General features: G+C 42.8%; 1 protein-coding gene across 1 annotated transcript in view; it reads right to left on the bottom strand.

The window, feature by feature from the left end:
- Window positions 1-2330: 2330 nt before the first annotated feature.
- MAP2K1 (mitogen-activated protein kinase kinase 1) overlaps window positions 2331-25647 on the bottom strand; it is a 40631-nt gene continuing 17314 nt past the window's right edge. Inside the window, exons 2-11 of the mRNA XM_068143535.1 lie at window positions 23140-23350; window positions 21179-21325; window positions 16375-16452; window positions 15799-15850; window positions 9137-9261; window positions 7532-7739; window positions 6978-7042; window positions 5355-5416; window positions 4332-4377; window positions 2331-3245 (exon numbers count right to left, since the gene is read on the bottom strand). Of these exons, the coding sequence (XP_067999636.1) occupies window positions 3132-3245; window positions 4332-4377; window positions 5355-5416; window positions 6978-7042; window positions 7532-7739; window positions 9137-9261; window positions 15799-15850; window positions 16375-16452; window positions 21179-21325; window positions 23140-23350 (1108 nt within the window). The 3' untranslated portion in view covers window positions 2331-3131. The remainder of the gene's footprint in view (window positions 3246-4331; window positions 4378-5354; window positions 5417-6977; window positions 7043-7531; window positions 7740-9136; window positions 9262-15798; window positions 15851-16374; window positions 16453-21178; window positions 21326-23139; window positions 23351-25647) is intronic.

The following is a 25647-nucleotide window of genomic DNA, read 5'->3' as shown; positions in this document are numbered from 1 at the left end:
AGGGAAAGTGAACTCCCCTCCACCATTTCTGTAATGGTATGGTAACAAGCTAGTGCTGCTCTTCCAGACAGACAATATGTTCTTCCTCATGCAGTTCAGACACCATGTGGAGCAGCTGGTTATTTATCAGTTCTTAAAAGCTTGTTTTAAAGCACAGAAAGCCAAGCTCTGTTAAGCTGATGAAAAACAAACAATAAAAGCAATGTTCTGACTCAGCCACTGTGTCAGGAAAACAGGTATATATATGGTCACTGCCCAACCAGGTCTAAAGGTGCTGCTGCTGTCTCTGGCATCACTCAAAGAAAGCAGCATAAACATTCTTTTGATGTTTGCATTTAAAGAGGAATGGAATGTGTCAGTGGCCTGTGGCCAGTCAGAACATGTGCTCCAGCGAGTTCCTGCCTCTGAGGAGAGGTTGGTTATTGGCTGTCATGAGGATTGTAGTGACTGAAACAATGTTGGAACATTAAGTGTAGCTTCACTCTGTACTGAAGACTAACTGGCTTTGGAGAATTTCACATGGCTTAATAACAGAGCTGGGAGCAGGAGTGCAGAAGAGTCAGCAAAGCTTTCTGAAGACTTATGGATCAAGTTGTTTTCATGGCCTCACTTCCTGCTGCCTTTGGTGAATGAGTCCGTTGTTTGGTTTCGGGTTCAAAGAGACCCATTCTATTCCATGTGGCAGTAAAGCACTTCTCCTGCTGTCCCACTACACATAACCATGCTTGTAGTATGCAGATTATTCCTGTCCAAAGCAAACAAGCAAGGGGAGTTAACTCTTTAAAAACCCTTGCTGTTCACATACCTTTTTGCTGTTCACAAAGGGAAGGTGTGTGTTCTCTTTGTGTAATTCCTATATAAAGCTCAGAAGACAGCTTTTAAACACTACAGTGTCACTACCAAATCACATTCATAGAATAGTTTGGCTTGGAAGGGACCTTAAAGATCATCTAGTTCTAACTTCCCTGCCATGAGCCCCAGGACACCTTTGGCTAGACCAGGTTGCTCAAGGCATTGCCCAACCTGGCCTTGAGTGCTTCCAGGCAGAGTATCTACACCTTCCCTGGGTAAGCTATTTGTGTCTCATGACCCTCGCTGTAAGCAAGGACAAGCTGACAGAACACTTGGATGGGTCAATGAGTCATTTCCTACTGGCAAGGGGGTGAGGGCAATTCCATCCCTCTCTCTGATACTCAATACTGTCAGCCAAGGGGAAGTTCGTGTCTAGAATGATTTGCATTCTGTTTGGGAAGAGAACCTCAGCCATTTCCTTGTCCAAAACACCCCTTGAAGGACATGAACTTTTTATAGTTGTGCTCAGCAGAGCTGCACCCACCCCCTCCCTGTTCTGTTGAACAGCAACAGAAATTCACTTGCCCAGCAGCTGAACCTTTGAAAGAAACCACCCAGATGAGTAGAGCATGGCACCACCACTCCTCTTTAGTGACAGATGCAGGCAAGCAGGACTCTCCTGGCTGGGCGGATTTCACCATTCCTGTGTTTCATGCCTGGATTGGTTTAAGCTGCCTGGCCTCATGAGGAAGTGGCACAGAACAACAAAGCAAGCTGGATTCTATATTGTAGACTATGCTGGCCTCATGATTACTGTAAGACAGGAAAGGGCTTGGCTGAGGTTTGAGAGACTTGTAACATAGGCTGCAGCTCATCAAGGCTCCTGTTCCACAATTTTGTGTTTCTTCCCCAGTTTCCAAGCTGGGATCTGATCCCTTTGTTCCAGTTTGGGTTTGTGCACACCAGCAGTGGATCACAAGGTTTTTCACCTGCCTGTGTACCTCAGTACCTCTTCTCCTGTTTTCTTTGTTTTCCCTTTGTGTAATCCCTGCAATGGAGCAGTAAAATCCTCCTTCTCTCAACTGACATTTTGGCTTTCCCAGCTCCTTTCCTCCAGAGGGGAGGTGGGGGAAGAAGAAAGCCCTCTGTTGAAACTGGACCACCAAGGCTCAGCGGCCAGCCGAGTCACAACCAGGACAGTGGTGGTTGGCCCGAGGAAAACGCCTGTCACACCCCACCCAGGGGGTGGCAGCACCGAACCGAGCATCGCCTGCTGTACAAGTTGTGTGAGCAGGTCAGATGCAGCCTCCGCGGTCAGGCTGCCTCTGACATTCCACAGAAACCCAGTCAGCAGGGTGGTAACTCAGTGCAGTGGCCACTGACGACTCCAGCCGTGTTTCACACACTTACATAAGCAAATCTGTGCCTCTTAGAAATGAGGATGCTGGATGGCTGATGAAAAACAGACAGAAAGAGGGGGTGTAATGCAGTAAAGACCGGGGAGCAGGGCTTTGAGTTTTAAGGGAAGCTTCAAGAAGTTACTTGATAATATATTTATTAAGATCGCTAAACATCTGAGAGAATAAAACAATAGAGGATCTTCATACACTTCAGACACTAAACACAGTTGTCATGAATCCTTAGGTTAAAAGAAAGCAAATTGCCTGGATCCTTGTCTTGATTCTGTAGGACACCTCCAAGAACTAGCTTTTAAAAAGCAATGAGAAGGACAAACATCACTAAACCCAAGTCTGATGATATGTTTTAAAAATAAATATAGAAATATGAACAAGTCTACAGTGAGAACATCGCCCTGGACGTTCCACGAAGTGCAGAGCTCTTGCCTTCTTCACCTGGAAAGAGAGATCTCTAAATAACAGCAAAACTGGAACCACCAGGCCTGGCTTTCAGATACAGTTTGGCAGCAGCAAAAGCATGCTCGACGGATAGAGTTTTGGAGCATCCCTAACCCTGTCTGCAGGGGAGATTAGGTTAAGCATGATTGAAGTACCAACGATTTACAAAGAATCTTGAGAAAAGTTCAAACAAGCTGGAGGTGAAGACTCCTCCCCACCCCCCAAGTGATATTTTCATTAGGAAAGAATATCCATAATCACTTAAAATCAGCAAGCACTGTAACGTTTTGGTCAGGAAACGAACGTCATCCAATACAATACCAATTATTGTTATGACAAAGTTTAAAACCATTTGGCACATGCTAGAGAGACATTCTTCCTTAAGAGGTGAAATACGTGTTTGAACAGGTACAAGCTGAGGGAAGAGGACCAAAATAGCATTGTTGTTAACAGATGTACAGTACAGGAGTTGCTCTTCCACACTCAGACTCCAGCAGCATGTGTGGGTGTGCTCGGTTGGTTAAGGCCTATGGTTGAACAAAGCCACCCCGCAAAATCCACCTCCTCCGCTTCAGATCTCTTAATGAAAGCATGAATCTGGGCAGAGGAGAAGAACATTAATATTCCAGCACTCAATCTGTTCAAAAATCATTTTGAATAACATGAAATACAGTAAAATCCTGTTTAGGTTCAGGATATAAGCTAGCTAAAATCTGACTAAACACATGAAGTGACCGGGAGAGCTTTGCTGCAGGATTATGGAAACAACCAGCACGTGAAACATCCACACTGCAGAATGTTCCAGGGGAGTTCTGCCTACACAGTGCCTACCACAGAATCCTTACACCACACTAAGTGATAAGGATGTGACACAGCCACTTGAGATAACGCTCTGGGAAATGTCTGTCTGTGGACAGAAAGGGAGTCGGGCTGGGGTTTGCACCCCTGTCATACAGCAGGGCAAACCTGATTTTCTGCAGCAGAACTAAGTCCTAGCGCCACGCTTAAGGCCATGGAAAGATCCACTGAAACCAGTAAGGTCATTTCATGCAGACAAAATGCAGGGTTGTTTGTGCTTAGCAGTCCTACAGATTTTGCAAGACAAAGCTGATGACAAAAAGAGACCAACTTTGTTTCACAACAGAGAAGAAAGTATTTAACTAGTCCATAAGGTATGCGGATTTTTCTTCTTTTATCAACCTAGAAATAATAATTTATATACTTACTGCCCATCCCTGAAACCATTCCAGGTCAGGTTGTTTGGGGCTCTCAGGAACTCACTCTAGCTGCAGATGTCCCTGCTTACTGCTGGGGGGGTTGACTGGATGGCCTTTAAAAGGTCCCCTCCAACCCAAAGCATTCTATGACTATTGATTAATAAGCCCAAGAAAGAATTCCTTTGCTAATTAAATTAACAGCATTAAGTCATGTATTTATGGTAATTATCAAATGGCAGACTCCAAAACCCACCAGTTTTGGTGTTCCTGACAATCCCTGTTCTAGCTGCCTGTGAATCCTGCAGCTCCTTGCTCCTAAAACCAGCCTCTCCTCAAGCTGTTTGAGCTGCTTGTGTCACCACAAACTACACCCTAGGCCATATGCTCTCATCCTGATCTCAGGTCAGCTGAGGAACCCAACCCGCATGGAAAAGTGCTTTAGTTCAAGTTCAGAGCTTTCACTTACCATCAGCTGCTTCAAATCAGCTCTCTCAGCAGGATTTTTAATTAAACTGGAACAGAGAGTGTTACACAAGTTACACATCATTATCTTTTCAAGTAAAGATCAAGTTCTATCATGTTGGTGTACTGCTTTGGTCTGAAGAAGATACCACTCTAGATAAAAGCATTAGGCAATGAAGTGCCTCTCAAACACAGACCAGGTCTGTAAGCAATTCCCTTCTGCAGGTTCCTCAGGAATGTCTTTAGGTACAGAATCCTGAGTTGTCTGATCCTGTTCAGTGGGGGCACGAGCGAGTGTCTATAACCAAGCTGGACAGAACAAACTCCAATTTCAACAAGCAGCTCAGCAATATGAATCACTTTATCCCTCAAGTTGCTTTTACCCAAGTCATTCCAACCTCAGTATGAAGTACAGCTACTGCATTACTGCTCTTCCTTTTGCAAGCAGTAAATACATACATGCAGCTGTTAATAAATCCATTCACTTTTCAAACTGTAATGCACTGCCTCCCTCAGCACTGAATGTACTGCTTTGGTCCTGGTATCACTGAAGTGCAACTGGAAAAGTAAATAGGTGGGAGAATGACTCTTGTAATAAGGATGTTAGCTCAGTGAAGCACTGAGAAAAAAACAACATACATCTGGAGCCTGCAAGACTTCTGCATCACATGGAAGAGTTTCTGCAGTTTCCTTTAGAGGTGTGCTGTATGATCAGTCTGTAAGTGCTACAGTGTCTTCAGTACTGACAAATTACTGATCTAAGCTGCACGCAGAAGCAGAAACTGTCTTAATTGAGGAACAGCTCCCAGCTTTGGGGCTCTCTTTGAATGCTTATGTTGTCAAGCTGGTGCCTGTAAAATGAGCTTTAGGCACATGAACAGAGGAAAAGGATTATGTTAACTGAAATTTCCTTACATTTACCACAGTATACAAACAGGAACTGATTGCCAAGTTATTGACACAGTAAGACAGCAGGGCTGATCCCAAATGTTCCCCTTTGCATCAGAATCATAGAGAAAATACTCACCATTTGTTAACAAAATCTTGAAATTCAGAACCAAAAACACCATTGGGCAGCTTAGGAGGTGGCTAAAAATGAATATATTAAAATCAGCAGTCATTCAGCACAACTAACAGATGACAATGCACAATGTACCCAGAGATCCACTAGTTAGGTGCCCTGTACCTGGGTAAAGCTGTAAAGCCTTAGCACTAGCCAGGCCTTCTTTCACAGATGAGCTCTGAAATGAATGTCAGGTAGACTGCAGCTTCCATGCCTATGAATGAAAGCTACCATATGATTTACAAAAGTAAAGATACCCAGTTTATCACTGATCAGTTTTGCTTATCACCCTCACAGCTGCAGGATTTTAAGTGTTTTCAGTAATAAACCTGTTTCTGTGGTGTGTTTTTTCATTTGATTTATTTTCTTCCCCTCCCTCTCTAAACACACACCTGAATGGGGTTAATAGAGCCTTGAGCTGTCATTAAAGAAGGCTCAGAGCAGCAGGCAGTAATTAGTGCTGGGTTATTCTCCTCACTACTTATTTCCAGTTTGGGGGAAGGGAAGATGCCCTGCACATCACTAGTTCCACAATCCCTTTGATCTAAACATTCCATCCTAAGGAATGAGTTTGTGCAGGTTCTGAATTCCAGCAGAATTCTGATAGAGAAAGAGGTCCTGTATAACCCTGTCTGTTATGCTCTTGCTCTCCATTACATTTGCTATACAATCAGAATTAGGTTTTCATTCTCACATCATGGGTCCTGAAGGCACCCACACTTGGGTTACTTGAGCAGTTGGCAGATGGCCTGCATTTGGTTACTGCTCTACACTTTGCTGGATGCAGCAGCTGACGCTACAGGCTGCTTGTGCTACAGCAGAGAGGACAGAAGATAATCCTGCCAAATTCTCAGCTACTGCAGCTTTTCAGCTTAAACTGACCTACTCAGGGGTGCCACAAGAACAGGACCAGAGTATCTCAAGTAATCCAATGCTAACTCTATGCCAGGATGCAGTGCTGCCATATTCCAGAGTTACACAACATGCAAAACAGGTTTGTAACATGAGAGAATTGTGCATGCAGAGGAGGAACAGAAACAATTTGTCAGTCCTTGTACAGTAGCATAAGCAATGCTCCTCTGCAAGGACCTAGACACCACCCATGCTTCTAAATATGCGTGTGAGACACTTTTGTGATTCATTCACCTGGAACAACTGTGTTAAGCAGCTGTGGCAAATGACAGCTAACAGGGGCAAGCCTTTTTTAGAAGCACACAGGCAGGGGAGCCACACGAGTTTCAGTAGGTAGCACTTGTGGAAATACTGGGAACAGAGAATCAACTCTGAAATCCCAATCTCTGCTAACAGCCTTCTAGCATAGCTATTTGAAAAGCACAGTAGAGGAAATTAGCTTGTTCATAAGACTAAAATTAAGTTAAAAATCCCAGGTTTGTGTATGCTTGATTGTACTGTTTGCTATTAACTGTCCTAACAGGCTGCATGATCCGGACTCTGGATGTGTCTCTCCTGTTGCAGCTATGAAAGATCAGACCTGGCTTATCCTGACACCCACCCCACACCTCCTCAAATTCTGGAATACTTTAAAAATTGGCAGTTGTATTAGTTCAAGTGCAAACAGTTAATTACCTCATTGACAATGTAATCAAGAAGTTCAAAGATCGCCATTGGGGGTCTGCTGTCTGGTCCGTAGGCTAGGAAGAGATTGTACAGGCAGGGAAACACAGCGTTACTCTCCTTTTCTGGCAGGAACCTTTCAAGAAGCTAAGCTCTATGCTCTATTCTTACATGGCATCCAGTAGATATGCAGAAAAACACGGTGAAACAGCAACTGGGTAATATTTCCATGTAAGGAAGCTGTTTTCAGGTTTGATTCAAACCATTAACTTTACTGGGAATCATTGTACTGTACTTTGACCAGCACCTTAGAGAGATGAACCACAGCAACAGACTAAGATCTTAATGGTGCTGGTGAAGAGCTCTTATTAACAAAAAGATCTCTGGTCCTTGTTTCTCAGATACCTCCTCAGAGTGAGACTGAGCCAGATGCCCAACACAGTCATGAGGTTTTTAAGTTTTTTTTATTTAGAGCCAGATGATGCAGACCAGTATCAGGTAAGGAAGAGCTTTACGCTGACAGAGAAAGGCATTAGGAAAGACTGCACCAGACCGTTGCAACTTACAGCTGACTGGCCGACCAGGTGTTCTTTGCCTGGGCGAGATCTCTGTGACTGGAGAATCTCCCTCTACAGGGCAGCCAAACATTAGCTCAAGCTCCTTGGAGTCAGGAGGAGGGATTGGGTACCTGCCAATAGCCATTTCTACCAGAGACAGCCCCATACTCCATATGTCTGATTGCACTGAATAATGGGTCCCCTGTAGTCTTTCAGGCTAGAAAAAAAACAAACAGGAAGGAGAGACAATATTGTAACAAGAAAGAAAAAAGAACTGCACTCTGCAATAACCTGGATAAGATGAAGGATGAAACCCTAAATTATTACTAAACCCCTGAATGATTACCTGTTCCAATGAGTGACTTATTGATTTTTTTAAATACCCAAGCTGGAGTTCCCCAAACATTGCACACCACTGCTTCAGGTAACTTTGAGACTTCTTCAAAAATGATGATGTTATCTTTCCCTTAGCATAGTATCTACATGTTGCAACCTTTAATGACAACAGGATAATTAAAGAGCAAGGAATAAACTACTATGGGTCTCCTGCTGTATGTTAAGGGAGACAGTGTCTAAAGTACCTTTTCTTGCAGTATCTAAACAAATAAAGTCACCATTGTGGCTCAGTCTGTGACACGTGGTGACAGAGAGCAAAGCCGAGTCTCAGTCTGTAACAACATTAAACTGAGGAAAACTGAAGGCAGGCAGCACTTTGCACTTCTTTCTACTAGAAGCAAAAAGGGAAAGCCAGTAGCATGTCAAGGGCCCAGATATGGAGCTGTGAGAGTTTTTTTGCTAATTGGCAACAGTCCCTAGATGTACATAAGAACAAAAGGCACAGTTTTAGTTCAAGTGTATCACCAGTATTACATGACAAAAGCGACTACTGTCTAGGATGTTGAAATGCAGGTCCCATGCTGAGCAGCAGCATTAGAATGCTTTCACCCCTTTAAGTTTAAGCCCACGCAGCTTCAGTGCTAGAGCAGAATCTCTGATTGTACCAGCTAATTGGTTGTGTGCTGAACAAGGTACATTACAGACCTGTTAGTTCCATTAACTGTGACCTTCACATAATGCAAAGAGTTTAACTGAAGAGCAAGTTTCAAGGTATTCCTCATACACAGGAATAAAGAATACCCTGTAAATAGCCTCAGATTAACTTGGCCTTGTCCACACCAGCCACTTCCATGCTGCTGCAGCCCTGTAGGGTTCCTGGAAGCAGTCACAACAGGATCACTAGCAAGGCAGCATCTTGCCTGCAAAAATGACCACAGCAAAATGCTGGAGTGGAATGAGAACCAAACTGAAGGAGGAAAGCAAGCTGCAAATACTGGGTTGTTTTAGAGAGACATATGCAAACTGATTGGATTCTGCAGCATAGAGGCAATCACATCTCTTGCAGTGTTATCAAATACTCCAAGTTGCTTGCCTTTTCTTGCAGCAGTTCCTTTCCCCCACACACAATCTGATGCTGAAATATTCCTGGAATGCAGGAAGCACTGAACTCTGAACAGCAGTAGTAATAGCAACAGTTGGTTTCTTGTTTGGTTACTGGAGTTGAGAGAACTCTACCATAAAACACAGCAACCCCAGAGCTACAGAATCTGTACTTACAGACATGTAGGAGCGGGTGCCAACAAACGAGTTTGCCATAGAATCTATCAGCTGCCCACTGACACCGAAATCACAAAGCTTGATTTCACCTCTAGAGTTTACCAAAATGTTAGATGGTTTAACATCTGGGGAAAAACAGAAAAAAGGATTATTTCTATTTGTAATAGATAAAAGGGGAATTTTGACAACAGAAGTAACAGGAAAGGTGAGAATTCCCATGCATCTCCCTTCTAGCCATGGCACTATTCTGTCTGAATGCTCAGAGACTTGGTTCCCTACCTGGGCCCATTTCACAGTCTCTCTATTTAAACACAAGGAAGTAAAAAGAAAGGTATTAAATTACAAGTGTAAGAAGGTTGCTAGTTCTCAGCCTGGATTTCACCCCGTTGCTGGGATTTCTAATCTTTAGTTTGGGCAACTACGTTCTCCTTGCAATGACACATTTGAAAGTGTGTGTCATTGTAACTCCTCTTCAATTGCATTATTTTGCCTAGATATAATCAATAGAGAGGCCTTAGGAACTTATTTTACAAAGGTCAGTGAAGTACATCAGCCACACCATCATCCCTTGACTTATCCTTCGCATGTACATAAGCACAAATTATCCTCTAGCAACTGTTCCTGCAGTTCCTGGAATCAACAGTTCAGGCTGGTTGGTTATTTTTGGGGGAGTGAAGGTGGTCTTGGTTTTGTTTGTTTGTTGTTGCTGGGGTTTCTTTAAAAGCTCTGAAAAAATAATTACCCTGTGATTGAAATTCTGCACTTAAAATACCCTGAGATTGTTTACCTGTGATAGAAGCCTCTCATGATTGTGAATTCATCATTTTTTTTTTTCCCAAATGGATATTTAATAAGGGTCACTGGTAGCTAAGCAACTAATAATAGCTATTTGTGAATGTAAAAGGCACAGAGAACAATTGTTTAGTATTTCTTTTGTAGTGAAAGACCTTCTTACAGCTATATCTTGCTGCTTAGCTGGTCATTACCAATGCATTATGGAGATCAGTCATCAACAGCTCACAGCTGCGTACCAGAAACTGGATTTGGAAAGAGATCAGCCCAGCCTGTCAGATTTTCCTACTGTTATTCAAGAGCAGATCCAGAAGTCCATAGTCTGTTGCAGATTTCCATTTGCTTTTCACTTCTAACCATAAATATATTCCAGGTGGCTTTCATTTTGGTGGCTGAGGAACTGACCTTAGTTTGGGAAGTCAACAGAAGGTCACTGAAAAGATACTAATGTGACTCCTCATCACAGGAAAAAGGTCTCCTTTCAGAAGGTTACACCTCAATGAACAAGATCCATGGAGATTGGAAATGAAGGCAAAACTGTATTTTACCCCCATTTAAAGGAGAAAAAAAAACCAAACAAACACCAAACAAAAACCCAAACAAAGCCTGAACAAAAGTTACCTGTTTTAGGAAATTGCATCTACCTTCTCTGATTCCTGACATCACCTTTCTAGGGAACTTAAACTGTCCAGGCACACTGGAAACTATTTTTCTGGTGATTTGTGTATACACAAGTTCTTCTAGGCTCAGCAGCAGGAGAGCAAGCCTACAGCTTGGACACTTTGCTTGCAGTGAAGATCAGACCATCAACACTCCACCCAATGATCTAAACCAAACTACTCTACAGTCCTAACAGTGGAAATGATGCCTGTGTACTCATTTCTACCACAGCTGCTTTTGCCAGGTAGAGTCTCGCTCCTTAGGGAGGTGGGAGAATGAGGGCATATTTTTGTGTGCACTACTTTTAATTCTCTATCCCTAGGAAAGTTACTAGCTTATAAACAATGTTCTCCTCAAGAGACTTTCCTCCACCAAGAGCAGCAGAGGCACAGGGTAATGAAAAGGAAGAATCCAGTCTGGGAGCTCAACCTGTCACTTTGACATTAAACAGACAAACCAAGGAACAAAACAAAACCAAACCAAACAAATAAGCAACCAGAAAAAACAACAACAACAACAACCAAAAAACCTCACACTAACAAAACAAAAAATATCCAAGCAGATGGTGCAGTGAGGCAGGCAGCAGAGAGTAAAGATTCTCAGCTATACAGGAATCTGCACCTGAAGGTCTGTGCAAAATCATGGTGGAAAAAGCAATGTTTGCAAAAGAGGCTGGAAACACTGCAGAGCCTGAGCAAACCCTAGGCACGGCCCCTCGATCTGTGCTGCTTATCTCTGCACATCTAATTGTTCAGTTCAGAATAAAGACATAAATCCTCCCTTATCTCTACAGCTCATGAATACTTCATGCTCATAATTAAATGGGGGGAAAAAATAACATTAGCATTCCACTGCAAGTGAACCAAGAGACATCCTCTTTATAAGCACCTTACAAGCCCTAGAATCCACCTGGTCTTTTGAAGACTTCACTTCTACCTTATTTCTGTTGCTGACAACCCCACACTGTACCTTTCTTACAGCAGCACAGCAAACCATGACTCCCCACTGGAGTTAAAGGGCTTGCCCTTCCCTCAGCATCTTCCTTTTCCTCACAACGTGCCCAGCGGGATCAGAGCACGATGTTTGGAAGGCTGCTGTCTTTGCACCCCTCTCACTGTAGCATGCTCTGCTATTTTAACTTCAGAGCACTTCAGCAGTTTCTCTGGAAACCAGAGATGTGTATTGCCAACTGGAACAGGCATGCCAAGGCAGCCTTCAAAATGTAAGCTCTAACTAGCAGGAAACAGACAAATCTAAAAACGACCAAGAGTGCTTCACAAGTGAAGCATTTAAGTCGGAAAGAAAATGAAAGGACATCCCATATCACCATCCCTGGTGTTGTGCAGGCCTGTGCATTATTACTTAATGGCAATATCAGCATGCTTGTAATATTGACCTGGCCATTGAGGCTACCAAGCAAAGTAGAACCATAGAATGGTTTGGGTTGGAAGGGACCTTAAAGATCATCTAGTTCCAACCCCTCTGCCATGGGCAGGGACACCTCCTACTAGACCTGGTAGCTCAAGGCCTCATCCAACCTGGCTTTTAACACATCCAGGCTTGGAGCCTCCACAACTTCTATGGGCAACCTGTTCCAGTGCTTCACAACCCCTATGGGGAAAAACTTTCTCCTAATAGCTAATCTAAATCCATCATCTTCCAGTCTAAAGCCATTATCCCTCCTCCTGTCACTACATGCCTTTGTAACAACTCCCTCTCCATATTTAACATTCAGACACATTGTCTAAGCAAACTAAACCTCAGACATAATTTCACTCTACATACTTCTCATACATTACATTTTTTCCACTTGCCAGTCCCTCCTTAATCACAGACCACCACACAACAGTACAGCCAGTATACAGCTAAGCATCAGTCAATTTCCAGAAGAGAACTTCACTCTGCAGAATAGCAACTTGCTCATAAATCTTATGTGCAGAAAGGTGAACCAACAAAGCTCTCCTCAAAGATAAGCTGTAACATTTCAGTCTAGTGTGCAAGCTCACACCTGAGGTCTGGGTGTCTAAAGATAACACACTAATGGCAACCTGTAACAGAGAGACTGATGGACAGTATCAAAGGCAGAATGTAGTTAAGTCTGTCTCCCTGTCAACAGATGGAAACATTGTTCTGGCTGGCTTGCCTTTTCCCTGCTAGCACTAGCCACAGTCAACTCCCTCACAGCCACTTTGGCTCCCACGTTATCAGACATCACACATTTCAATGACAGCTCCTGCAAAGCACCCAAGGTCATGCACTGCTGGTGCACACTGCATGAAAACTGAGCTGAGAAAATAAAAGTCACAATTTGTATGTGGAATTGTGCACTGCAGGGCACTTTCAGTCCAGTAACGCTGGAAGCAGCATAGAATAGGAACTTCTGTTCACCCGTGCACTTAAACTGTAATCTCTGATGTAGCCAATACTGTGAGGTTAAGCTGCACTTAAACAAGATCAGGAGGGCTTGGGTTTGGATTTATGAGATTGACAGATTGTAAAAATGAAGATTAAAAAAAAAAAAGCTGCCTCAGCAGCCAGCTGAGCAAGAACAACCTAAGAAAAAGGCCCCAAGCAACCAACATAACACCACACTGTTGTGTCTGAATTAAGAGCTATGAGATACAACACCAACTCCTTCAGTATGCCCCCAAAATGCAACCATCTCTTTCCAAGCAGCCTCCTTTATGCTCTAAACAGAGACAAACGGCTTTGCAGCTACCATCAAAACCTTTCCACAGCCTACTTGCAGCCTCCTTTCTCCACAGCAGAGCTACAATTGTTTAAAACATACAGAAGAGAAACATGTAACAAACAGTCTACCTCATGTGTAAGGTGATCCTACAACAGGAGTGCCAATTACTCATTCTGCTCTGGCCAACAAATGTATCAGTGTTTGATAAAGATAATTTTATACCCTGGAGGTTGATCTGTGGTACAAAACTCTGGAATGGGTTGTCCAGGGAGGTGGTCGAGGCCCCGTCCCTGGAGGTGTTTAAGACCAGGCTGGATGAGGCTCTGGCCAGGCTGATCTAGTGTGGGGTGTCCCTGCCCATGGCAGGGGGGTTGGAACTCGATGATCCTTGTGGTCCCTTCCAACCCTGAATGATACTATGATACAAAACTCCTAACAGTTGCCATGGTTTATACATACTGCATGATGGCTGCAATGAATGGTGTCATTCAAACAGCAGCACTCCATCATTCCATCAAGAATAATGGAAGTTATTACTTGATCATCCCAAGTGTCATTTTTGCTTAATGGAACATACAAGAGATTCATGAAGGAGCTGGATTTCATAAATGGCAACCATAAGCTGAATATAAGGCAGTGCACTCATTTTACAGTGAAGTAACTAAAGCCCCCAGCAGCGTAGAAGCAACACACTCATTTTGTAGGGCTTCACCATGTTTTTAAAGTCATTTAAGTATAAAAAGAGATGCAACTCTGCATGACAGATGTCTAGAGAGAGCATGCCAATGTAAGACAGCTGGTAGAAACAGTGACTTGCTTTTCAAAGTTTTAATGGCAATAATCACTGTTGGGCTGTGAAACTAATTGAAGGACAGAAATTTTAATTGTGAATCTCTCCAAAGGGTTTGCTGCCATACTTTAATAGATGGCTTACTAGCAACAGTTGTAATGAAGACACAGATATGGTGGGACACTACTTTAATAATCTTCTTCATGATGAGTTTATAATTGCAGCACAATGCCACCATTATTTATTCATAATGATGGTATAATTATACCATTACAAACCCTCATTCACAGGTATCCTTACTGTCTTCTGTTTCTCTTTTGCTCTTTGAGTACAGGAGTGGAATCTACATGAAGCACTTCCCCCTGCATGCACTGCCTCAAGTGCTGACTGCTCTGGAGTACAGATATACACATACAAAAATACTGCCCACAACTGCACTAGACAGGGTCTACCTCCACTGCAGCTACTTTAGGCAATAGTTAACTTAGCACAAGTACCACTGCTACAGGTACAGATGTTTGAGAGTCTATTCAGTCCCTAGTACTATTCAAGAACACAGCCTTTGCCCTGTCTGTGACCACTCAAGTTTTTATATCAAAAAAGCCTTCTCCTCCCAGAAAATGGTGGAAGACTTACTTGGTAGAATAGAATAAACCAGGTTGGAAGAGACCTTCAAGATCGTGTCCAACCCACCTAAACAACTATCCCATGGCACCAAGCACCCCATCAAGTCTCCTCCTGAACACCTCCAGTGATGGTGACTCCACCACCTCCCCAGGCAGCCCATTCCAATGGGCAATCACTCTCTCTGTATAGAACTTCTTCCTAACTTCCAACCGAAACCTCCCCTGGAACAGCCTGAGACTGTGTCCTCTTGTTCTGGTGCTGCTTGCCTGGGAGAAGAGACCAACCTCTGCCTGTCTACAACCCCCCTTCAGGTAGTTGTAGAGAGCAATAAGGTCACCCCTGAGTCTCCTCCTCTTCTGGCTAAGCAACCTCAGCTCCCTCAGTCTCTCCTCATAGGGCTTGTGTTCCAAGCCCCTCACCAACTTCGTTGCCCTTCTCTGGACTCGTTCCAGCAAGTCAACTTCCTTCCTAAACTGAGGGGCCCAGAACTGGACACAGTACTCGAGGTATTTAATGGTAATAGAAATTGAATCACTCAGATCCTTCAACATATTCCTATCTTTCCTGCAAAGGCAGTACTCAAGGTCTCAAGGTAGATTCCCAGCTCTAACACACACTCCTGACTGGACAAGTCACTCTGCAGCAGTTTCAAACACAGACAGGATTTCTGTGTGCAATCCAAGCACAGTGGGTTTAAACCTGGATTATAAACATAGATTAGCAGCTGTGAAGATGCACAACAGTAAGATATGGATTTTTTTTTTTTTTTAATTGCCTTATTTAGGAAGAAGTTCTACACAGAGAGAGTGTATGGGCTGCCTGGGGAGGTGGTGGAGTCGCCATCACTGGAGGTGTTCAGGAGGAGACTTGATGAGGTGCTTGGTGCCATGGGTTAGTTGTTTAGGTGGGTTGGACACGATGATCTTGAAGGTCTCTTCCAAGCTGGTTTATTCCAATCTATTCTATTTTACACTACCCTAAAACACCACCCTCTGAGCCAAAAGCATATTGGACCATAAAGAAAACCCTATCATGGGAAAAGCACCTATTTTAATTTGAATTAAAATGATAGTCAAATTACAATACACAATTTTATCTCACCTCTGTGCATTATTTTATGCTTTTCTCTCAGATATGTGAGTCCTTTTATTACCTAAAGGTGGGAAAAAAAAATAATATTAATGAAGCAGAAGAGATAATTGCCTGCACAAAAATTCTAATTGAATGCAGTGTAACCAATCCTAAAATGTAATCACTGCAACCACTGCACTGTAATTACTGACTAGAAAATAAATTCAGAAAATGGAGAAAAAAAAGATAGAATCAACCAACCTCTCTAAGTTTTGCCCACAGAGCTTAGGGATAAAAAGGTAACACTCAGAATTTTTAATGAAGTGTTAATTTTGCTGTTGTCCAGAAGCATCAGCTGATATAAAAGCAGAGAATCAGAGCAAACACAATAGAATGTGTTACTCATTCCAGTGTCCTGAACTACCAAGTGATGACCTGCACAAAAGCTGCTTGCTACAAGAAGGAGCACACTCAGGAATCTGCTAGTATTTCTCTCCCCCACATCCTTCAGCCCTGAAGTGGCAGCTTCCTGGAACTGGCATTGCCACAGTGAGACAGAAGTATACCCACTTGCAGCCCTGGGGAGCGAGCGATGATCACACTTACCGCAATGCTAACTTTGCCCAGGATCTGCTCTGGAATTCTTCCAGCCTTTTTCAGCACTTGATCCAAGGAGCCACCATCCTAATAACAAATAGTCAAGCTTTAAGCAAATTACTCAAACATTTTTTTTTTTAAAGAGGACAGCAGTCTGGAATCTAAGTCCAGTGAGAGGTAAAAAAGAAAAGGCTTGCTTTTACTGTTTGATGTAGCATAGTTATGGTGCCTATCTGAATAAATAAATCATTCCCCAGGAGGAGTTAATCCATTTTATGTTTATTGAAAAATAAACATTTGGCTAGTAACAACATCCACTCAAATAAACACCACACAGTGATCTCCCATACCAGTATTTCCATGGTGTGGATCTCGTTCAGGAAGTGCTGTCCACAAACAGCTGACAACCAAGCATTAGGGATTCTGTAACTTCCAGTGCAGGGCTGTAACATGCATTTCTCATTTCACAGCCAGCCCACAATACCCTCTCCCCCTCTAAAGACACAATGAGGAGGACTGAAGCAGCATAGGTGGTTTTATGATCCCGATTGCAGGGATGAAAATCCATCACACTAGAAAAGGCAGAGCTCTCTTCCTGAATGCAATCCAGTTGCAGAAAACATCCAGTTGGAAAAGACCTCAATGGTCATCCAAATCCAACTCTCACCCCAGCACTGAAGGGTCAACACTAAAACATGTCCCTAAGTGCCAGGTCCACAAACTGCTTAAACACCTCCAGGGATGCTGGAGACTCCAGCACTGCCCTGGGCAGACCATTACCCTCTTTGAGAGCCTTTTCAGTGAAGAAATATTCCTTAACATACAGCCTGAACCTCCCCTGGTGAAGCTTGGAACCATTTTCTCCAGTCTGGTCACTTGATACCAAGGAGAAGAGGCTGCCCCCTCCTCAGTCCAACCTCCCTTCAGGGAGTTGTAGAGAGCAATGAGGTCTCATCTCAGCCTCCCCTTCTCCAGAACTGAACACAATACTCAAGGTGTGCCCTCAGCACTGCTGAGTACAGTAATGTGTGGTAGTGGCACCCCATGATCATAACTGAACTCAGATTTCTGTTCCACTCATCTCCCAGGTGAAATCCTACAGAGTTGGCCTCTGTTACTTCTCCATGTCCTAGGATTGAGGTTGATTTGGCACAGCTCACAAAGTGCCAAAAGGGGAATAAATTCTTTTAAAGCACAGTTAAGCAACAACCTTGCTGATCTTACTAGGTTAAATAAACTGAATGCATGCAGGCATCTCCAAAGTCAAATATATTCCAGTGTTGCTAAGGGCTTTTGAGGAGGAAAACTGTAAAAATAATGCTATTTTTAACTTCTGATTCAATAATAGGCTTGGGCACAAGTTGTATATTCTCTAGAATAGAGAATCTACAATCAGAGAATCAAGAAAGTTGAGGAAATCCAGTTGATCTGGGCATCAGGATACATTTGACATACCCCAGTACACAAGACAAAAAAATCCAACTTGAGAAACTGATTGTCTTCTACCCTAAATTACCTTTTGGGAGCTTTCCTCACCATTCTTCCATGTAAAGAGAAAGGCTAGAGCACAAAGTTTTATCATTTGAAGACCACAATCTAGAACTCTTATGAGAAGCAAAGGATTTAAAATATCAATTTGATCACGTATTTTTGTGGGGAAAAAAAAACCCCACACCCACACCACACTTGGTTAAAAATATACCAACACAAAAAAAAAGGGCTATGTAAATCTCTTGTACAACCAGTCTGCATTCCTGGACAGCTGTCTCTGCTGAGACACCAATATATTAACAAAGATTTCATACAGAGAAAAACAACATTCTCCCCCACCCTTCCTGAAAACTAGCTCCACTCCTGGGAAAGGCTGACTTCAGTTCAGATGTTTAGTGTTGACTGAAGCCTTCAGTGTCTTTCAGAGACAGACTCCAGCCCTTTTGCCTGTTAAATACCTGTTGCTAAGCAAAGTTATGCCTTGATTTTGGATGTATGTTCCTAAAAATATCAAACACTCAAGTCTTCAAGTTCTGTGCTTCTTCCACCTCCAACTTTTTGTTCATATTCATACATTTTGTAACCCACTGCTAAAAATAAGAATTTTGACTGGCAGGGTTTGAAAGAAAGTTATGCACACAAAAAAAAGACAATGGAGATTCTCATCTCACCTTTTATCCAAAGAGAGACTGAAACTTTCCACCTCATGCTCCTCATTAAGACAGCAGTTTAATGGCTTAATTTAGACTAGTATTTAAATAATCCTTCCCTGTAGCATAGCTTGTTGATCAACACTTCTATGTGTAAAATCATGTATCCAGCTGGACTCAGACCAGTTTCAGCACTGAACCACCAGATTTCACATTGCCTTCTCTTAAAACTGAAGAGATATTTACTGTCAGATGAAGCAGTCCCCTCTTAGGAACTTGTAAATCCTGTTAATTTTCTCTGATGAATACACTCCAGGCCTCTAATCTCTACATGGAATTATACAGTATCACAGTATCGCTAAGGTTGGAAGAGACCTCAAAGATCGAGTCCAACCTGTCACCACAGACCTCACAACTAGACCATGGCACCAAGTGCCACCTCCAATCCCCTCTTGAACACCTCCAGGGACGGTGACTCCACCACCTCCCTGGGCAGCACATTCCAATGGTGAATGACTCATTCGGTGAAGAACTTTCTCCTCACCTCCAGCCTAAACTTCCCCTGGTGCAGCTTGAGACTGTGTCCCCTTGTTCTGGTGCTGGTTGCCTGGGAGAAGAGACCAACCCCTTCCTGGCTACAACCACCCTTCAGGTAGTTGTAGAGAGCAATGAGGTCACCCCTGAGCCTCCTCTTTTCCAGGCTACACCACCACCTCCCCTTTTGTCACGTGTTAACAAACACATTCTCTTAGCAATTTCAGATGTGCAACTGTGACCTTTAATAACGAACTCTGAAATGAGGCCCAGGCTGTAATTTTTAACATCTCCTTTCCCACTTTTCATTATTTTTTCTCAATTTTGAGAAACTTACTTCTCTACAATTCCCAATAGTCATTTGTATTTGGGGGTATGCACACCTTCTACTCGGCTAGCACATGCTTAAGAACTGGCTCCTGATCGCTCGTTCCTAGGCAACCATCGATTCCTTCTAAAAATTTCCGTAAGAGAAGACCAGAGAAGCATTAAAACAATCACAAGTACTTTCCAGAAAAAATAAGCTCTCTCTCTCTCTCTCCAGAAACTGATTCTTTTTTGTTTTTTTCACCCCCCTCAAGGAGGAAAAAAAAAATAGGTAAGTTAAAAAGCTCTTCAGATTTGTGGCATTTCTTATTGTTCAAAACCTCCTCTACTGAGCAAGCGAGGGAAAAAAAATTGACTGGCCTTTAATTACCAAAAATTTACTTTCAAGGGTTTGGTTCCATATGGTTAGAGAAAGGCAAACAGATGCTGAGAAGAAAGTGTACTTTTGTATTAAAATGAAAACACAGGCAAATTTTTGGCACTTAAGCTGTTTAAAGCCCTTCTGGGCACTATTCTTTTATGTTTGCATTCCCTGTAAAACTGGAGAAAAAGGAGACAAATATGGATTCAGCTAACTAAGAATTAACTGGACTCCTTATCATAGCTACTAAGGACTACACAGCTGTAGCACGAGAGCTGGTCCATTCCACATGGAAGGTGACACTTATAACTAAACCCAAATGGGAACAAGTAGCAGATTTGGGTAAGTAAATTGCACCCTCAGCATGTTTGCTGATGACACCAAGCTGTGTGGTGCAGCAGACACGCTGGAGGGAAGGGAGGCCATCCAGAGGGACCTTGACAAGCTGGAGAGGTGGGCACAAGCCAACCTCATGAAGTTCAATAAGAGCAAGTGCAGGGTCCTGCATCTGGGTCGAGGCAATCCCAGGCACAAATACAGGCTGGGCAGTGACTGGCTGGAAAGCAGCCCTGAGGAGAGAGACTTGGGGGTGCTGGTGGACAAAAAGCTCAACATGAGCTCTCAGTGTGCACTTGCAGCCCGCAAAGCCAATCAGATCCTGGGCTGCATCAGGAGAAGTGTGGCTAGCAGGTCGAGGGAGGTGATCCTCCCCCTCTACTCAGCCCTGGTGAGACCCCACCTGGAGTACTGTGTCCAGTTCTGGAGCCCCTATTACAAGAGGAATGTGGAGGTGCTGGAACGTGTCCAGAGAAGGGCCACAAGGATGATCAGAGGGCTGGAGCACCTCTCCTATGAGGACAGACTGAAGGAGTTGGGGCTGTTCAGTCTGCAGAAGAGAAGGCTCCGAGGTGACCTAATTGTCGCCTTCCAGTATCTGAAAGGGGCCTACAGGAAGGCTGGGGAAGGACTTCTCAGGATATCAGGTAGTGATAGGACTAGGGGGAATGGAATGAAGCTGGAGGTGGGGAGATTCAGGCTAGATGTGAGGAGGAGGTTCTTCACCATAAGAGTGGTGAAACCCTGGAATGTGTTGTCCAGGGAGGTGGTCGAGGCCCCGTCCCTGGGGGTGTTTAAGACCAGGCTGGATGAGGTTCTGTCCAGCCTGATCTAGTGTGGGGTGTCCCTGCCCATGGCAGGGGGGTTGGAACTAGATGATCCTTGTGGTCCCTTCCAACCCTGAATGAAACTATGAAACTATGAAATCAAAATGAAAAAGACCACAGATAAAGGAGAGGCAGTTGGAAGGCTACACGTGTACAGCTTCTACGGCAAAGTGGATACTGGAGAAGGGGTAAGACAGATCATCTCCCAACCCAATTTGCAGAGAAAATCCAAAAGACAGTATTTGATTCTTTGGTCTGTTAATAACTTCAGATTTATATGGACTTACCATATGTTCCATGCAAATGCTGATTTCTCCATCACTGTAGAAAGCTCCATAAAAGCCCACTATGTAAGGAGAGTTGCACTCGTGTAGAACTTGCAGCTCACGAATGATCTGGTTTCGAATAGCTGGCTTGATCTCTAGATGAATTAGCTGTAAAATAATCCACTCATTATTTTCAGAAGGAACAGGCTGTTCAGAAAGGTTTTCAATACCTAGGTGGATCAGGCCCTGAGCAGCCTGCTCTGATCTCATAGCTGACTGTGCATTGAGCAGGAAGTTGGACTCCACAACCTCCTGAGGTCCCTTCCAACAAGGATTATTCTGTGACTTAACTGTAAAATAATCCATCATTATTTTCTTACTGGCAAAGAGACAAAACCCACTGCAATACAGCATGAGAAAGCTGAAACACCAGCACTCAGGAAAAGGTGGAATTTCTATCTCTTCACAAAATACTTCTCTCTCAGAAACTTCTTATTCCAGTCCATTTTCTTCACTTACCTATTTGGTGGTTGTTTTTTTTATGGGTGGTTCAGAAACTGAAGGGTTTTATGCTGAAGAAAAGCCATAAACAAATGTCTAAAGGAAATGTGTCAAAGACGTACTGACTCAGAAGCAGCTGCTGAAAAATATCTGCACAGGTGTTTGTAAAGCATTAGTGGAAGGAATGAGCTGAACCTCAAATTAACAACTCCCTGAACTGACTCTAAAGCCAAAGGGGAGATTACATAAAATACTTTATTCCACTTGACTGCTTTTTTTTTCATGCACCACATGAAATGCATTTGTTTAGTGAAAGGGAAAATTAAGGAGACAATATAGCAAACAAATTTTAGTCAATATATGAAAGAAAAAATGCAGTTCAAGCATCTGCTACACTGAATATTAATGAATTGGGGCAAAATTTCCTGTTAAACCCACAGTAGGTAAAAAAAAGCTACATACAGAATCACACAGAATACATCTGGTCAGAAAAGGCTTCAAAGATCATCCAGTTAAAAAAAGCAAACAAATCAAGAACAAAACCCACTACACCAAATGGATTTAGTTCAAGAAAACCTCAGTGATTTGTACATTTTGTACTTCTCACACATCAGAATGAGCATTTTTCTTTGCTTCTCTCCAAACCATCAGCATACTGAGCATGGTTTCCTCAAGTCAGTACAGGCATATTTTCCTTCAGTTTTAAGAAAGGTGCAGCATCATCCTCAGCAGAAAGAACTACCTGAAGTCCTTCAACTTCTCAACAGAAAAAAATGGAAGTTTTCAGTGTAGTATAATAATGGGATTTGAGTGTGATCTGTTGTATCCTTCTCAAAGGCATAAGGCACCCAAACAGATTAAGCATTTCCCTTACTGTATTTGGTTCCCAGGGACATTCAGAGCTCCTCACATAAACAAAATGAGAATTACAACATCAAGTTCTCACAGTTTACGAAAAAGCAACCCTCAGTTCTCTTACTAACTTGGTCACAACTGCCACTGGTTGTAAAGCATACAGCTGAATCCCTGAAAGCCACTGTAGGCATAAGGAGAAGTACCTTTCTGCACAGAAGTCACCTGCACAATGAAACTAGAAAACAGAAGATGTCACTGTACTGCAGTGCATTCCCTCATCCTCAGGCCTTTGAGTTCTCTTTTTCTTTCCAGTATTATCCAGAGGCCATTTTCTGGTTTGCAGCTGGGGAGGAAGATGTTAGGACAGATGATACCTTTTCCATTCCTCTAAACTTAATAGCCCAGAATACCAGACATTGTCACTTTTATGCTTTCCTGTAACTGGGAAGTTTAGGATGAGGAGGTACAACCTTCTTTTCTTTCTGAAACACATCATCCTTTCTGATGGTTGGCACTAAACAGTATTTGTGTGTGTGTGTCTGTCAACACTTCTTATTTCTCTAATTCAGAGACAACCTCCTTAATTAAAAAAAAAACCCCTAAGCTCCTATTTTTGAGGCACTCACCTTTCTTGCCATTATGAGACCAGAAGGCTTGTGAGATACTTTGAAGACCACTCCACCATTTCCTGCTCCCAGCTCACTGATCTTCTCAAAGTCATCATCCTTTAGCTCTCCAACTTTTTGTTTCTGGGTAAGGAATGCTTCAAGACGTTTTCGTTGCTGTTCATCCAACTCTAGCTCTTCCAGCTTCTTCTGAAGTGCTTCCAAATTTGTCCTGTACAACAGAGAAAGAACAGCTTGATTACTGAGCTGTTTGAGCTTACCCAGCCGGGTTGCAAGAGAGAGCCAGAGCACTGAGGTCAGAGGTTAAGTCCACTACATTTTCACACCAACATCCATTATCTGTGAGGATCCAACGTGTACAGTCACCTCCATGACAGACATATTACTGGCACCGATTGAAATAAACAGTTAATTCCAGATAAAACAACAACAAACATGCACAGAGGGCACCTATCCTCCCCATCTCAGAAGTTCTGACCAAATTCATGCATGTCAAGTTTTACTACTTATAGGAGTGGCTCAGTGACTCAGCATTTATGACCAGAGATCTCATGAATCACAACACATCACTCCACACTATTTTTAGTTTCTCATTTTCCCTGATTGTGTTGTCATTTCCTGCAGTTTGTCTAAATGTTTTATCTAGTGATTCTTACATAATTCTCTAACTAATAATCCACTACTTTAAATATTGGTAACAAGTTATCAAGCACAGCCATACAAACATGCATTAAAAACACTGCCACCAGAAACAGAAGTTGTGGTGGTTTGGGGTTTTAATGTTTTAACTTGGGAAAAGAAACAGCCCAAAGGTTTTAAGCTTACTTTTTCTTGTGTTAAAGGCTCATCTACTTGAAACATAGGTATAACATCATTAGGCAATGCCAAATAGAAACACAAAGCTTGAAACAGCTACATTTGGGACTGCAGATTCAGTGTCTCAGGAAGATTCTTTATTGTTAACTTCAGATCCTACACAAATCCTTCACCCCAAAAACACAACTTAAAAGCTAATTAACAATGTCCTGCTTCTAACAGCCACAGTAAGTCCCTGCAAGAGTACTCAATAGCAAATACCTGTTTTGCTTAGATTTAGTGCAATGTTCTCAGGGAAGAGAGCATTGATAGGAATGAAAGCTTTAGGAATAGAATCTACTTCTTCACAGCCTAAACCACGTCCCAGGAAAAGTTCCAAACAATTTAATTTCACCAATAATCAAGAAAGTTGTTTCTAGTCATCACTTCACCAATGCCCACTTTTGAAACATGACATTCTCTGAATGCCCAGTAAGGGACTGGTCAGTTGAGAAGATAGCAGGTTAATTCTCCAAGCAATGACAAATAAGCCCCAGCCTCAACAGAAGGGCAGAATTATGGGATGAACCTCTCATTCATTAAAGAGCCAGCACTTCCAGGCAGACTAACAACCTTGGTTTGACTGCTTGCAAGGCCTAATGAAGGCAAATGAAAACAATATAAATGTAAGTATTTACAGCTCCTTCCTATCACAATCTCTCAAAGTTTAACTGGTGAAGCACCCCCACTTCATTTATCATTTGAAATATGCGAGACAGGATACAATGGCTAAGTTAACTTAGGAAGTGATAACGTTTAGAAGAGCTAAACAGAGGAAACAGCATGAGACCTTTGATGGAGAGGGGAGTCCAAGCATAAGATTACCAGGCAACACTTGTGAGCAAGTTTCACAGATCACTCACCCTGAGCAAATGTCACTTGGCACTGCTGCTCCAAACCACAACAGTCTTACAGAGTCAAGTCTGAGGCATTTAATCTAATGCAGTTATATTGTAATAAATGTCTTTAGTGTGTATATATGTATATATATATAAATCATTCTGTTGCAGATACATCATTTCCAGGCTATCCTCCAAAGAGAAACATACACCTATTTCTGTCCCTGTATCATGCTTTATATCAGTGTAGTCATACTTCAACATAATCATACAATATCCTAGGCCCTCCACAATGAAGTTCCCCCGTGTAGATAAGCATAGCTTACAGGAACACCACGTTAATCTGACTGACAGACTCTGATTTAAAGACAAACCACTAAAAGCCAGACGTGTTCTTGAAATCCAGTTTCCAAAATGCAAACCAGAAAGCAGATTAATCACTGGATTATCTTTTTTCCCCTTCCAACATGCACAGTAAAGCAAACAAATCCTACAATGAACTCCAGAACAATGAATGCTGGACACAAACTCTGTGTTTCACCCTTGAAGGGGTTGTGAGAAGAGGGAACTCATGTGTTGTTAAGATGGTACAGCAACAAGCTCAGCCAGACCAGCACCAATCCACTCCCCAGTCCCACTGCCTGCAGTCACGACGGAGATGAAGTGCTCTGGTTGGTGATTTACAAGGCCAGCCACACGCTGCTTGCTTGCTCAAGTGGTTCACTCCTGTAACAGGCTTGAACAACGCCAAGCCTACCACACAAATGAGAGCAACATAAAAATCAGTGGGTTTTTTATTGAGCAGTATGTTATG

This window comes from Melanerpes formicivorus, unplaced genomic scaffold, assembly GCF_026170545.1.
Source record: "Melanerpes formicivorus ecotype bairdi unplaced genomic scaffold, bMelFor1.0.p_v2 SCAF_10, whole genome shotgun sequence".
Taxonomy (NCBI): Eukaryota; Metazoa; Chordata; class Aves; order Piciformes; family Picidae; genus Melanerpes; species Melanerpes formicivorus.
Note: the sequence above shows the minus strand (reverse complement) of the source record. Positions and strands in the feature narration are given on the sequence as shown.